Raw genomic sequence first — 16,655 nt, forward strand, 5'->3', positions numbered from 1 at the left:
CCAATGTAAAAGAATATACTTGTATATTCGCTTTCTGAATGGCTTCTATTTACATCATTAGATTTTTTAAACTTCAAAATAAGATGGTGTCTGGGTTGTTTGGGTTTGTTCATATATATATATATATATATATATATATATATATATATATATATATATATATATATATAATTATATATTATATATATATAATTTTATTTCACACATCCTTTTTTACCATCATTTCTCTACTCGCTCTTTCAATTCATTGGCATTGCCGGGATTTTAAAAAAGCCATATTTTATCGGTGTGTTTTCAGTTTAGATGTGGTAGCTGAGTTGATACTTTTTGTGTTTTGACAGCAAGTAGTTGCGTATGTTTGTAAAAGGTTCTGGGTCTAAAACCGAACCTTGGGGAACACCAAACTTAAGAATGCCCTTTTGTTACTTGATGCCTTTAATTGCAACAGATTGGCTGTCATTGGACAGATAGTGGTTGAACAAATGAGAGCAGAATCATGAATGCCAAATGTGATTTCTAGTCTTTTTGGTAAAATTCCGTGAACAATGTTGTCAAAGCTGCTGACAGATCTAATAGATAAAGCCTTACAACTTTGCTACGGTCTAATTCCAAGAAAGATATCATTCCCAGCTTACTTTTCACAGTGTTTTTTTTTAATGTGCTGACAGAAAAGATTGTTGAACTTTGAAAGGGCAATAGGCTGTAAGACTACTTTTCCGAGAATTTTAGATATGGAAAGAAGGTTCGGCACTGGTCTATAGTTTTTCAGCCTGTTTTGATCATGAGATTATTTTTTTCTCAAAAATGGTTTTAATATGGCATATATCAAGTTATCTGGTACTATTCCGTCCTTTAAGAATTAATAATGATTTTGGTAGCGGTGAGCACAAAAGAGAAAGCCAGCGTGCATACAATGTCAGTTGAAATAAGGTGCATTGTCTTACTGATTCTTCTGAGATACAGGACTGGTGTATTTAGTAAGTGTTTTGCGGTACTTGCAACACAGTTAGGTCATATAAGTGACGAAGATTAGAGGTGTTACAAGACAGTAACAAACACTAAAATGGAGGAGAGATAGGGGCGACAGATGTTTTTGTTTGTTTGTTGTTGTTTTTTTAGTTTTGTTTCCTGTTGGGGGGGGGGTGGCGGGGGTGTTTTTGTTTGTGTTTTGTTTTTGTTTATTTTTGTTTCTTTATTTGTTTGTTGTTGGGTCTTTTTGGAGTGGTAAGTGTTTTACGGCCCTCGCAGGACACACTAAACATTTTCAGTTGACAGGAAATGTTGAATTTTGACCTGGTGGGGGCCGAAGCCTACTCTTATTGGTTTTTGGACCACTGAGGGATATTTATCGTGCGCAACTTGCACACGGGACCTCCGATATTTTTCACCCTTATCCGAGAAGACAAGGTGTTGGATCTTACCTACCATAAGAGGGGTGTGGCTGAAAGACAACTATAAGAAGGATCCAAGGAGTAGCAGTAGAAAGGCTGCAGAAAGAGTCAAGAGCCCAGACGAGGGGGTAAAGGGGGTGACCGGGTGGAGGCAGAAAGTAGACGACATAACATTGTTAGAGAGCAGGAAAGGATGGGAAAAGAGAAAATTTTAGAGAAGAAAATTTTCCGTTGCTATCTGAATTCGAATCTGGGACCTATTGGATGAGATGCACAAGGGCCCACGACAGATATTTCTTAGGAAAGAAGGAGCATATCACATCAGAGCACCCACCATCCACCCACAAAGGCTCTGAAATATCTTTAAAATTAGTTTCGAAGAGTAATATGTCATTCATTGTCCGCAACTGAAAGCTTGAATTTATCTTTTTACAAACATGGTTAGAGGTGACCGCTGACTAATTAAAACCTGAGTAAGACTGATTAAAGTGGATAATTCGCTGGACATGGGGTGAAATTCGAAAAGCTTCATGACAGTTTCCGGAATTCCAGCTCTTTCGTCGACAGACAAAGCATTTTATTGTAAACAAAAATGACGGCAAGTAGAAGCCTATGCCTCCCGTTCCTCGATACTAGATATCCTCGGCGCCATGAGATCCCCGTCTCCAGTGACATGTCTTTTCTTTAGCAGTGCTCGTTTGTGCGAACGAGGCGAGGACAGGCAGCGTCACCATGCTTCCGGAACATCTGAATAACTCTCGACAATGTCAGAGGAGAGGCCCCTGAAGTCAGGAAGAAACTGATCACAGATAGAAAGGACGTCGCGTATTGTGTTCTGATTAACACGTAAAAGGACGGATTCATTTCTTACAGCTTACATCAGTTGTCAGTTATATGTAGGCGTGAATGGAATGTTAATGACGGTTTAGACAATGGCAACGTAATTGTGATTAATTTCTATGATGATGGTGATAGCAAACACGACAGCATAAATTCCATGGACTCCAACCCACTGTAAAACACCTCTGCTCCTGACCTGTTAGCCCGCATGTGCAAACAATAAAATAGACTCGTCTTTTCCTGTCACTTGTATTATATCACCCTAAGCATATATGTCATAAACTCAAACTTATACACGTTAACTCATACACCTAATAAAACGGCCAATGTCTAATCTATTCTGGACATGGCGCTGATGTGAGAAAAGATGTATTTCTCCTCCTTTAATTTTACCTTACAGCGATGAACAATTGTCACTAATCATTCCTTCTAGGGAATGTAGATGAGGGATTACTTACATGAAGACTGTTTAACCTGTTACTGATATGTCCTGCTTGAGTTTAAGTTGCATTTTCCAATTATTAGACAGACAGACAGACAGACAGACAGACAGACAGACAGACAGACAGACAGACAGACACACAGACAGGCACACAGACACACAGACAGACAGAGATAGACATCCAGCAACAACACCAGCATCAAAGGCAGAAACAGCAGCAGGTACATCAGCAATAGCATCATCAACATCAACAAAACCTGATACGTTTTAAAAAAGTAAAACTAGTGTGATTTTAGCACTATATTCAAGACATTGCGCATTCTCATCTTACCTAGTGCAGAGATCAGCAAAAGCATCACAGATCTCGACGTCATTGATGATGTCATCCCTGGGCGGTAAGCACTACACGACATGGGTTTAGAACTGGCCCTGTGGAAAATAATCAGAATTATTATTTCAAAATGCGTGACACAGCAGATTAATGAGAGGAACACTTTTTCTCTTTCAATAGGTTGCAAGTTATGCGTTGTAAATGTATTAGACATCTCTCCGTACAAAGTTTTATAGACCAGTTTCTTCGACTTCGGCTATAAGAGCCAACCCGGGCTGTAGGGAATACATCTCTGCAGACAGACGGAGATATCATCATGAATGCCTATCACCCCTGGCAGGGTATAGGCCATATACAAGCTCCTTCCATTTATCTCTATCCTGGACCATCCTTCCTAGCTCGTTCCAAGTGAGCTTCATCTCTTTCATGTCCCTTTCCCCACGTCTCCTCCATTTCTCTCGTGCCCTACCCCTACTTCGTGCTCCCTGTGAGTTCCATTGAAGTGACTGTCTTGTGATGTTTCCGCTGGGCTTTCTGAAGGTGTGTCCCATCCAACGCCACTTTCTTAGTCCTATTTCTACTTCTATATCCTTTTGTCCTGTCCTTTCCCATATCCCATAGCTCTTCGTTTCTTATTTTATCCTGCCACTTAATTCTTAAGATACTCCTCATACATCTGTTGATGAAAGTCTGGACTTTATTCAGCACTGTCTTTGTTGTCTTCCAAGTTTCGCAGCCGTAGAGGAGCACAGACTTGACATTGGAATTAAAGAGTCGAATCTTGGTGTGCAGTGAGATGTCGCTTGCTTTCCAGATTTTTTATAATTGCTTGAAGGCTGACCTTGCCTTGGCGGTTCTTGCTTTTACATTTGCCTTAGTTCCACTTTTACCATCGATGACACTTCCAAGGTAGGTAAAGGAGTCCACTTCTTCTAGGGGATTGTCTTCCACTATCACAGCAGGGCTTGACACTTTTCCTAGCTTCACTACTTTCGACTTGCCCGGGTGTATACGTAGGCCAACACTACTTGATAGGCCGTTGAGTTCCTTGGTCTTTTCTTGCATCTGAGCATGTGTGTGAGAGAGCAGTGCAAGGTCATCGGCGAAGTCCAAGTCGTCCAGCTGCTGGCAAGGGATCCACTGTATTCCATTTCGCTTGCCTCTGGTGGCTTCCTTCATGATCCAGTCAATTGCAAGTATGAGGAGAAAAGGTGAGAGCAGGCATCCTTGTCGCACTCCTGTCTGTACCTGGAATGGTTCTGAGAGTTGTCCTTTGTGGAAGACTTGGCAGTTTGTTCCATCATAGGTTGTCTTCACAAGTTTGACGATTTTCTCAGGTATTCCATAATGCCGCATGAGTTTCCACAGAATTTCCCTGTCCACGCTGTCAAATGCCTTTTCATAGTCAATAAAGTTGACCACTAGTGGTGAATTCCATTCAAGCGATTGCTCAATAATGATGCGCAGGGTAGCGATCTGGTCCACACATGATCGGTTCTTGCAGAATCCTGCCTGGTTTCCTCTTAGCTTCTCATCTGTTGCCAGCCTGATTCTCTCTAGGAGTTATCCTGTTAAAGACTTTCCCAGGTATGGACAGGAGTGTTATGCCTCTGTAGTTGTTACAATTGCTGAAGTCTCCTTTCTTTGGCAGCTTGATAAGGTGGCCTTCCTTCCAGTCTGATAGTATTTCCACTTCTTGTCAAACCTTTTCGAATACAGCGTAGAGAATTTCCACTGATGTATCAATGATGCCTGGTTTCGCCATTTAGTTGCCTCCTACGACACGCTAGCACCATGTCAGTCCTATTCTTTTCAATGCCGGGACTGCACGGCTACATATAGACGGAGATATAGATAGAAACAAAAAGGTGGGAGTTAAGTATAGGAAGTTGTTAAGGGGACTGTACCCACTCGGGGACTGTGCAGTCCCCTAGCGCTAATCTTGGCTCTGTGACACTGCAAAGAAACAACTTTTGACCTTTGGACCGAGGTCAACAAGCCATCATTGGACATCAACAACATTTAAATTTCCTCCCATGACAAATTAACAACATAATGTAAATTTGACTGTTGGTGTTTTTGGCAGCTATGATGTTCGGCTTGAAATATTAATGAGTATGGTAGTCACCCACTGCTTTTTGTGAAAGGCGAATGTCGAAAGGTTTGTTGATCCAGTAGAATTGGCGGAGTGTAGATCTAAACTAGATCTATATTGCAATAGTTCTTACATCGCAGGTCAAGACCTAGGTCTAGATCTAGATCCTACTGATACATAAATCTAGTAACTGTTAAGTTAATGGGTGTTGTGGAAGAATCTAGAGCGAAACACGTTTTATTTAAGGCGAATGTATAATTTATGTCGACAGGTTTGTTGATCTAGAATAGGATCTATCTAGATTAGATCTAGATTCTAGATCTAGATCTAGATCTGGTTGTTGTACTACTTATGGCGTAGACTGTATAGACTACACTTCCTGATAGGTCTATACGTCTTTTATTTTAAAAATCCCATTCAGTGTCTATAATATCTAAAAATCTAGGCCTAGATGTAGATGTAGTTTAGTATTACCAAAGAGTCTCTACTACCAAGACATTGCAATAGAAGTTGTTAGAGGACTATACAAAAACTCAAAACCTCAACGAAATAGATCTAGATCTAAAAAGGGCGGAAATGTAAAAACTGGATGAGAAGAATTTGTGGACTTTTCTCACCTCGGGTGAGAATACTCACAGCGAAAGCCCAAAGAAGGATTGTAGTACCTTGAAAGTAGGGAATCTTAGGTAATACTCGAGGTGGAGCGAAGATAGCACAGTCGATGGAACTTTGGCGCGGTCAAACAAGGTTCCAAAGAATAACCGTACCAAACGGTTGCAAAGGTTGCCATCGTTTCCTATTAGAAGCATTCTCCCGGCTCTACAGGCATATTTCCTTACACACCTACGGAGTTGTTGCCTATTTTGGGAAAACCAGTTTGCTTGAGTTACGTAATCGTTGTCTAATTTCACGAAGCAGATCGTGAGACAACTATAAAAGACTGTGGACGGTAACGCACTGAAGAAAATCGTCAAAGCCATGTTAAGGTATTCCTATTATGTTGTTGTTGTTTGTTTTTTTAACAGCAGCTTTAAAGAAGGAGAAAAAAACCCCAATAAATTACATGTATGCGATGTGACTGTTCGACATACAGAAAAAATACACTGAGTGTCGCATTCAACGAGGTTGCCGGGACCGGCGTGTTGTCCTCGTTGGATCCGACCTCTCGTTGAACGTGACTAAGGCTAAAGTAAAGAAAAGCGACAAACTATTACATTACACGATGTACCAATACCAGTACATGTAATTAAAACAGTTGTTCCCTTGATGGCGGAAATCTCAAACTGCATCAGTGTACGCGTGTTAGAGCTGTGTTCTGACCGTCATTTCTCCATTTTGTAATATTTTTTCCGGGACACTCCCCGTGTGGAAGCATACCCTCTCACGTCTAGGCCTAGAATTCTAGATCTACATAAAGTAAAGGTGTGAGCTTGGATTTTCTGATCAGGGGAAGAAAAGAAAATTGAAAAAAAATGAAAGTCTCGATCTAGACCTACCCATCCAGAGTTCATCCAGTTTCACATAGCCCGCATCGCGTTACCACCCACCCCCTCCCATCCCTGTCGTAGGCAAACCCTCACCCATCCTCTTGGCTCTGGGGCCCATATTAGGGGGCCCACTAGATCTAGCAATACAATCTACTATGAATCGAGGATGGGCCTTGTGCTTCGCGTGAGATGGAGAGAAATGAGAAAAATTATTGGCTTTTGGGGCGGTTAATTGCTTTAATTTGGTTATCGCAACCTCGTTGAAAGCGACTTTGGTCTGTTTGCAACCTCTTTGGAGCTGACGTACATTTACAAAGAGATATAGAGGAAAAAATCGGGGATTAAGGATTACCTCGTTGGAGCCGAGTTTTCGTTGAATGTGACCTCGATGAAAGCGACACCCACTGTAATTCTCTAACTGGACCACTTAAGAAGTTTGTGCTCGTGCCGTTGGGGTAACATTGCTGAACAGGACGGCGGTATTTTATCTTCAATATTTTTCTGACGTTTGGACTGTGGGAGGTAAGTTCAGCCTTTATTTTACAAAATATTGTCGTGAATTTTCTAAATCATAATTACTTGATGTTTGTTTTTGATTTCATGTAATGCTGTGTGAACGTGTTTTTCAACAAAACAAAAAAACAAAAGGCGGGAGGGGAGTGTTAAAGCCTTAACAACCCTGTCATATTGGACGCCGTCATATTTTTTAAATTCCTTCTCATAAATCACCCTATCTGACATAGGAACGAAATAATGTACACCGTATGGGTTTAATCAGTCACCTGTCATTTCTCCTCCGCAAAGCTCGTGATTAAGAGGCCGCGAACATTACCCACAGCGAATGTCATTTTAAGATATATTGTTCCATGTCGGCCTTGGACGATTTGCACGTTCCATCAGCGAGATTGTCCACGGGTCGTTGATCCACATGTGTTTGTCTATTTCATCAATGAAAATACATTCGCTGGTTTGTACTGCTGCTTGCACCACGTATGCATGTCACAAATCTTTGACGTTATTGGAATTTCATACAGCTGGTTGTCTTCTTAATTTTTAATGGGTATAGGAGATCGCCAAGAAATTATGTTTTCTGATTTTGGCCGACTTACATTGGTTTGGGCTGGGAGGGGGGAGGGGGCAGAAAGGTACCCTCTGATTTTACAATAAATTGATCAAGCCATGTCGACGAAATACACCAATTTATGGTGTATCACATTCGAAGTGATGACACATGATATTAAAAAGATGGGCATGTTTGCTCTATTTGATGTTGCTAAGTTTGGTAAGTGTTTTACGGTGCTCGCAACTGCATAAGGCCATGTGACCACCTTAGGAGCATTAAACATTTTCAGTTTGGTAGGAATTAACTTTGAATTTTGCCTGGGTGACGGCGGAAGCCTATTCTAATCGATTTTAGGACCACCAAGGGATCTTTAAGGAGCGCAGCTTGCACACAGGACCTCGGAGATATTTCACCTCTATCCAAGAAGGCTAGGTGTTAGATTTTACCATCCTTAAATATACTAAACAATGGGGGCGTAAAGACCACCTACATTTTAAAAAATATAATCTTAAAAATGGCTGTAAAAATTCCTCCGGCCTATATCTATTTGACTCGGTATGAGGCCTACGTGTAGTTTGCCTTACCGAGTTCATTAGTACTTTCAAAGACCGTAGACGTACCACAAACCTCTTTTCTAGGCGGCAGATCATTGGACATTGTACAGATTCAATGCCCATTTCAACACTGTGGGGTTACTTAAGAAGCTGGATCTCCCAACTTAAGTTCCACCTCCGACAGGGCCTAGCCAAGTGTGTGGAGAGTCCTGCAACTCTTAAACACAACCAATGCTCAGAAAAATCCTTTGGGGATTCGAAACAGGGCTATCTGCTTAGCAGCCCACCATGATACCCACTGGGCTAGCGGTGTGGCCCTCAGGCGGCTGAGTATAATGTTCCAATGGCCCTCCCTTGCGGGTCATAATGATACTCAACAGGGTCATGTCCATTAAGGTTCATGCCGCCATCAGTCACATTGGTCCTTTTCTACCCATTTGGTGCTGGATGCACTGGGTAAACAATGTCAAGAAAAGCACTTGAAATTTTTTTAAGCTCATTTTTTTATTTAGGAGGTGGGTTTTAGCCTTTCCTGTAAGGACCAACCCGGGATGAGGGGAATACAACGCCACAGCAGACAGTCCAAGATGCTCAATACAAATTCTCACCACAATGAAATCGAACTCAAGTCGTCTGCGTCCGACGGTAAAACGCCTAACCCATGCACCACAGGTGCCGGTTAAAATCCCCTTGAAGAGACAGTCCACGAATAAGATAAGCATCAGACCGGGAAACTTTCTACCTGACAGTAGTGTACTGTGAAAGGGAGAGGGGATATTTCAAGAGTGTAAGGGTAAAAGAGAACAGTGATATTTTGGAGAATCTGTTTTTCACATGCAAGGAAACAGAAATCAGAATTTTAACAGGTTCTTTGACTCAGAAGATTTGGCAGTTTGCATTTGACATGATAGCACAATATTATGCTCTCTCTCTCTCTCTCTCTCTCTCTCTCTCTCTCTCTCTCTCTCTCTCTCGCTCGCTCGCTCGCTCTGCCGCTATCTTTCCGCCACTTTATTTCTGTCTCCCTCTCTTTCTTTCTCGCTCCCACTTTCTCCCTAATCTTCTGGGGCGGTGCCACTAACTAAAGTGTCTTTAGGCCATTCCCAAAGGAGGAACATTTCTCGTTCTAATGCACAGTACAATTGTAAATGGGCTGATCCAACAATGTCATGCTCATAAATGTGCCTGAACTACAGCAGGGAACTGCTGCTTTTTCTTTCTTAATCCTTACTGTCGTCATTTACCTCTACTTCTTTTGTATATGTGTCATACTCTTGTGACCCGCTATTTCCAGGGTGCCTTGATAGTCGAAGTGGAAGCTGTGTGCTGTTGAAGCTAGAGAGATGAGCAGAGTAAGTGTGATTACCTGTCAAGGATTTCTCTGTTGACATCCACCCCTTGGCACTCATATGACCTTATGCAGTTGCGAGCGCTGTAAAACCTCTACTAAAACAAAAACAAAAAAAAAGCTTTCTCTCTTTCTTTCTATTATCCTTTCTCTATCTCTCATTCTGTCTATGTATAAGTCTATTTTTTCATCTTTTTCCGTACCCCCCTCTCTCTCTCTCTCTCTATCTATCTCTCTCTCTCTCTCTCTCTCTCTCTCTCTCTCCCCTCTCTCTCTCTCTCTCTCTCTCTCTCTCTCTCTCTCTCTCTCTCTCTCTCTCTCTCCCTCTCTCTAGTATAGTCTTTCACTGAATAGCGCAAAAGAAAACAACCCACTCTTTGCCGTGTCCCCATATTTGGACATGATACAGTTCGCATAAGACCTGCCGCTTAAAGTCACAATGATCGCGCTATGTTGCAAGCTACAGCAGTTTGCAGATGTTGTCTGGGTTTTTTCAAGTTTTCTTTGTCTGTTGAGATCATAGTTGAGTTTAACAAAGAGCAGAGAGCCTTTTTGTGTTGAGCATTGCTTCACCTAAAACTCATCATCCCCGACATTTCGTAAGTTTCACACAAGGTACGGAAAGAAAATCAAAGTGCCCTCAAGGCCTTCTTTAATGTCGCGGATAGAGATGTACCGCCAGTTTGAATCTATAGAGAATCAGAATTTAAAATTCCAAGACAAAACGAGTATTACAGGTAGATCACGCACTGTTAGCACCCCTTTAAATGTCACCAGAATACAGAATTCAGTAGTCGAGTGGCATGAGACATCTTTCCTTTGACGATGTGAGCGGCTAGTGATTCTCCTACACTTCAACAATCGACTTTCTGTAGGTATATCTTCACCTATGACAGTATCATTTTTATGTTCGTGAGGTTCACATAGATCAGAGCATGGCACTGTGTTCATGGTTCCTCGGTCGTCTTGACAAGCGTGAGTGTTTCTCAAATACAATTAGCTGAGCCCATTTTCATCTTTCAGGATATGTAAACTCAACAATGTTGTCTATTGGGCACACCACCCCCTATCATGTCTAGAAGACACTTTGAAATGAAAAGTTTACAGTGTGTGAGGTTTTAAACATTCATGATCTGGCGGGTCCTTATGTTTGGACACCACGAACGACGCGGTCAAGAAATGTTTCGAATCGAACGGAGGACGTTACATGTCGAGCACAAGCTTTAAGAATTCTAGAATAACAATGTTAGCTTTTTAATTCTATAAGAGAAATTAATTATCGTTTAAATGTTGCAGCGATGGAAAAATTAAATTTCAATGTTAAAAAAGTAAAGGAGGAAAAAAAGCAACCCATTCAGTTTATGACTTCACTTGAAAGATTTTTCATTCGTGTATTTTGCGTTTATGGGTGCTTTTCTTGAAGTTGTTTTCTTTTTCAAAAATAAGTTTATCTTTATGAATTTTATGTTAAACAAATTCCTTTTGAATAAATAACTTCTATTCCAACTTACAACATTCTAGATCAATTTTGTGCAAGATATTCAGAAAAAAAGTGGAGAGAGAGAGAGAGAGAGAGAGAGAGAGAGAGAGAGAGAGAGAGAGAGAGAGAGGGGGGGGGGAGAAAGAGAGAAAGAGAGAGAGAGAACGAAAATGTTTTTCTTATATTTTATAAAGAACGAATGTTTGAATGAATATTTCTAATTATTCAAGTTTCACTGTTTTTCTCTTAGTATGTTTCTATGGGCCTACAGATAGATAGATTGATTGATTGATAGATAGATAGATAGATAGATAGATAGATAGATAGATAGATAGATAGATAGATAGATAGATAGATAGATAGATAGATAGATAGATAGATAGATAGATAGATAGATAGATAGATGGATGGATGGATGGATGGATGGATGGATGGATGGATGGATGGATGGATGGATGGATGGATGGATGGATGGATGGATGGATGGATGGATGGATGGGTGGATGGATGGATAGATAGATAGATAGATAGATAGATAGATAGATAGATAGATAGATAGATAGATAGATAGATAGATAGATAGGTAGATAGATAGACAGATAGATAGATAATATATATACATACATAATACTGTGTTTTACGTTGGCCTACACACATGTCGGTTAATTTTTAAGATGTGATGTGTTTTTTGTGTAATGTGCACTGAGCATTTCTTTTAAAAAATGGAAATTGCCCAGCATAAACGCTGTTTATTTATTTTTATTAGTTTTTGTGGGTTTTTTATCACACTGTATTAAAAGTATATTGACACTGCAGATTGGTATTCTTCGTTGTAACAACTGAACTACTTGAGTTTTCATCTGTTCCACTTTTTTGTGTTGGGTTTTTTTTTACACTCAGTTCACTTTAGATTAAATAAACGCTATAAAATCAATGACGATACGCATATCATAGTCTCTTAACCGATTATCAAAAATCGTATAGTCTGGACAACTACCAAAGTCGAAGGAACCCCCCCCCCCAAAAAAAACCCCCACCATTTAGGCTTCTAAAGACTAGCCTCTGTGATGTTTTGCAATCGCACTCAGGAGATCAGAACTCAGTCTTTCTTCTAGGGAGAGTGTATCCCATTCGGCCTGGGTTAGCCCTGACAGGCAGGGTTGAAGTCCACTCATAGATAATCATAATCTAACTTTTGTAGACGGGGGTGTCAAAACACCTACATTAAAAGAAAGGCTTCAAAGGTGTATTAAAAGCCGTTAATTAGTCTCTCACAAATACACAAAAGGCGCTAATACATAGATCTAGTCACAGTCTTCTTAATGGAACCAAGTACATGTCCTTCGTTTGTAAAACGAGCAGCTATACGGCCTTCTAAACAATTATGACAGTCACTCTGACAGTCGCCAAAAGTCTTATAGTTTCCCTCAACATCATTGCCTGCATAAATTACTAATATACATTAAAAACTAAACAGTAGCAACTGGCTTCAAGTTGACAGCAAAACATAACAATCATTGCCCCCTTGACAGTCACATAGTCCCCGAGTCACAAAATCGCTGAAGTAAACACAGTAGTCTAATGAACGCTTACCTTCTTGAAAAACGGTATCTCCGTCATAAAGCCGCCGAACCTAGAAGTACCGAATCACAGACACAAGCTAGTTATAGCCAGCACTCACCGCCAGTAATTTCTATTCTCCTTCTGGAAAATCCCTGGCCAATCAACGAGTTAAAAAGCATCAAGTCATTCTCTATGGATCCGCCACCTCCACCACGGCTGTCGACGCGCGTGATTCACACAGTTGCTCCACACGCATTGCGCCACCGGCGAGGACAGTCACACTGGTGCCGGTCGCCTAGCTCCGACTCCCACCTCCACTCTCTGCACTATGCATTCTCTTTGCCCTTTCACTTAATCTTGTGTCCTTATTTTCCGGACGCTAGGTCTATTCATTTCTAAAGGTTCTAATGTTCCTGCATCATAGTTATAGATCTAATCTGATCTGCTCCATTACGTTTCCTCCGCTTCCTAGGCACCAGTTTATTTCCTTTTCGTGCCTCTCTTTTGCACTACTCAACACTGGTTGCGATCATTATGAGTCATAATTGCTCCGGTTCAACATATCCTCCACTAGTGCTTTGTAACAAGGCAAAATATAATTTTTCGTTAACCCGATTTCTATTACCCTCTTCCCCGTTTTCCTCTTCTATCTGTTTTCCTTTGTGACATGATTGTCTAACTGTACCCTTGAACTACCATTCATACATCAAATATCTCAGATGTATTTAAGTTCGTAGTTTCATATGATTTCTTTTTGTAAGCACAAAGAGTGATTGATTTCCATGCTCCAAAAGAAAAATATTTTGTCAATTCACAACTCTTTTTTTTACTTGGGACATGTCACAAATCGTGTCATAGAGACTATAACTGTTGTAGAAATTTTGCAGAAGGTTCTCACATTTTTTATACAGGCCAAACCGGCCTGTTGATTGATTTAACTTGTACGGGATGCATAAGTGTTGGATTTGGTTCGGTTTTTTCTGTGTAGTTTGTTTGCTGGGTTGGGGTGGGGTGGGGGGGAGGGAAAGAGATATTGCCGCTTGATGGCTGACCCTCATTGCGAGAGCTATATGTTCGGTGATATAATTGCAAGTTGACCTCCAGGCCCCGTCCCCCCACTGATGGTACGGTCGCCGTTACGTCATCTACAACTGCCTCCTGCCACGTGCATCATAAGTGTCATTTGAGTTTAAATCGTACAAATAAAAAGTACATTTTCCTCAAAGCTATATTTGTTAAAAACAATTTTTCTCTGAGAATGAAAAACCAAATCAGGAACAAAAACTTAGAAGATCTGCCTATTGTTAAGATGGCCACATGGGTGTGTTTTGAGCAAGATCCATTGATCCTTGCTGGAAAACAATACACTGCAGTTTTGAAAACAGCAGTGGCGTGAGCTATTTCCAGAAGTGTGGTGTGTCTAATGACTCCACCATTGCCTGACCCGCTCGTCAATCTGTCCTCATGCAATGTTGTGCATCTCCAACTCATCTCTTATTTACCAATGCAGCAACACTGTGGCCTTTCGAAAAGCTCTTGTTTTGTTGGAAGTAATAGTTCTCTATCTCTCTGTCTCTTTCTCTCTCTCTCTCTCTCTCTCTCTCTCTCTCTCTCTCTCTCTCTCTCTCTCCCCCTCTCTCTCTCTCTCTCCCCCTCTCTCTCTCTCTCTTTCACTCTCTCTTTCCCTCTCTCTTTCTCTCTCTCTCACACACTATCTATCTGTCTATCTATATACACACGCACACACTCACAGTTTGTGTGTTTTCGAGTGTAGAATCGTGGTGAAATCAAGCGCTCGTCAAAATAGTGAAACACTAATCATTGCTCATACGATTAATAGCATTTGTTTAGCGCAGATTCCTGAACAAAACCAAGCTCTATGCGTTTTAAAATTTATATCAAAGAAATCGACATTTTTACGCCTGTTGGGCAATGTTTATCGGTACTTTTGAGGCTAAAATCCTTTTATATCTATTTCAGAATACATTTCTGAGTGAATGTTTTTCTGAATAACATTGATGAGAGGCCCAAATAATAATATATGTAAATTTGCAGATTCCAAGGGCACTCACGTTTTGGACGTCGCCAATTGGTGGCTCCGTTGTGTTGCTAATTTTTATTCTAAAACAATGAAACCTCCACCTCCAGAGAGAGAGAGAGAGAGAGAGAGAGAGAGAGAGAGAGAGAGAGAGAGAGAGAGAGAGAGAGAGAGAGAGAGAGAGAGTTGAACCTGTTCTACTTCTAACGGCTACTTGGTCGTGACAATCATCTGAAAATATGAGCGCACTTCCCACTCACCCCCCCCCCCCCCCTTTTCCATTCTTGCGGGGTATTTTTATATCGCAATCAACACTGTCCAAGACACCACGTGGCTAAGACACCACTTTTCTCTTAGACACTATGTGACCGTCTTGGACAATCTCGATTGCATATTACAGTGACATCCAAAAGAAACTTGAAAATGTAATCACATTATAATCGTGTTAAAGTCTTGCACTACTCACTCATGCAGCATACCAGTTTAAAGCAAAACATTCTGCATCATACGATATATTAAAAATCCATGTTAGAAACACCTGAGATATGGTCACTCAAAATTGACCTTAAAAAATCAGGCTCAACAGAATTAAGCGAAATCAAGAAAACGCAAAATTGTCTTCGATCGTGTATTGAGGAGCACTAATATTGAAAAGATTACATACATTGCATATCGAATGAATCGAGAATTTTGTGTCTGCAATAAATAATATTTCTTTACATTTTATTACGATGGTTTCAAACAAAACGGACAACCGAGCAATCACAAATACTACGCAAAACATTGACTTAACAATAATAAATGTGCTCCTCCTTATTTTGTTTAGGAGCCGTTGGTTTGGTTTAGTGAACGAACCCTTTGGGCATCAACTCTGTTTAATTTTTGACATAATTATCTGTCATTTCATCCCAAATATCCCAGAGAGTTGCAAACAAAGAGTCTGAATTGGGAGCAAAGTCGCTGCTCTTCAGTTGCCATTTTATGGGACTTCAAATGCATGTATGATTCATGTCGGGGCTATTTATTGATGACTACCCCAACGTTGATTTGACTTGGATTTTCAAGAATTGTCTAGTGGCAATCTCCCTGTTAGAAAGTCCCTTGCTATGCATTTGGATGTCTACCTGAATGACACCGTGACGAAAATAAAGTAAGAAATGACGTTCCACTAAACCAAGCCATCCGGTGATTCTCACCGTTTTGTTAATTCCAGTCCAGACAACCCAAAACCATGTCCTCTGTTCCTCACTTACAGATCATTATGTCCAGCATTTCCCTAACATAGTCCATAAATTTAAAAAACGTTTTGTTGCTCTACACGAAACCAATAGCTTCTAAACAAAAACAAAATAATACTGATGAGCACATGTGATGTCCAGGTTTTGCGTGGTATTTGTAACTGCTCGGTTTTCCAATCTTTTTTAAAATATCATCACAAGATGCTGTTCATTGCAGAGACAACAATATTATTCTCTTTTCATATTTAATACATGTCCATTCCACCCATGCTGATGTACCTCAATATACACGCACACCTACTTTTACGTTTCTTTGATTTCACACAATTTTGCCAAGCCTGACTTTTTGAAGGTCAATTTTGAGTGAACATATCTCGGGCGTCTCTTATATCATAGATGGAATATTAATGGGTCAGGGGATGCAGAATTTGTTTAGTTTTAAATTGGTATACTGCACGAGTGGGTAGTACTATGCTATAACACGATGATTGGGTGATTACATTTTCAAGTTTCTTTTGGATATCACTATATATGCACATACACATACAGTTAGACCCTATTTCTATTTATCTATTTATCCCTCTTTCTCTCTTTCTGGAGGCGTGCTTAGCTCAGTTGGTATCATGCTGGACAACGGAGTGGATGGCCTTGGTTCGAATTCCAGACTGAGCGTCCTTGAACGTGGGTCTTTAACTTCAGAGGTCCTCAATCATTTAAAAAAATTAAGCACTCTGTCTCTCTCTCTCTCTCTCTCTCTCTCTCTCTCTCTCTCTCTCTCTCCTTCT

At 40.6% G+C, this 16,655-nt stretch overlaps 1 protein-coding gene across 1 annotated transcript in view; it reads right to left on the reverse strand.

Annotated features, from left to right (window-relative positions):
* LOC101846195 overlaps positions 1–12,847 on the reverse strand; it is a gene marked incomplete in the record, with an annotated part of 137,170 nt that extends 124,323 nt beyond the window's left edge. Inside the window, 2 exon segments of the mRNA XM_013079360.2 lie at positions 3,005–3,102; positions 12,625–12,847. Of these exon segments, the coding sequence (XP_012934814.1) occupies positions 3,005–3,086 (82 nt within the window).
* Between the last annotated feature and the right edge of the window lie 3,808 nt (positions 12,848–16,655).

Source organism: Aplysia californica, unplaced genomic scaffold, assembly GCF_000002075.1.
Source record: "Aplysia californica isolate F4 #8 unplaced genomic scaffold, AplCal3.0 scaffold00049, whole genome shotgun sequence".
NCBI classification, from domain to species: domain Eukaryota; kingdom Metazoa; phylum Mollusca; class Gastropoda; order Aplysiida; family Aplysiidae; genus Aplysia; species Aplysia californica.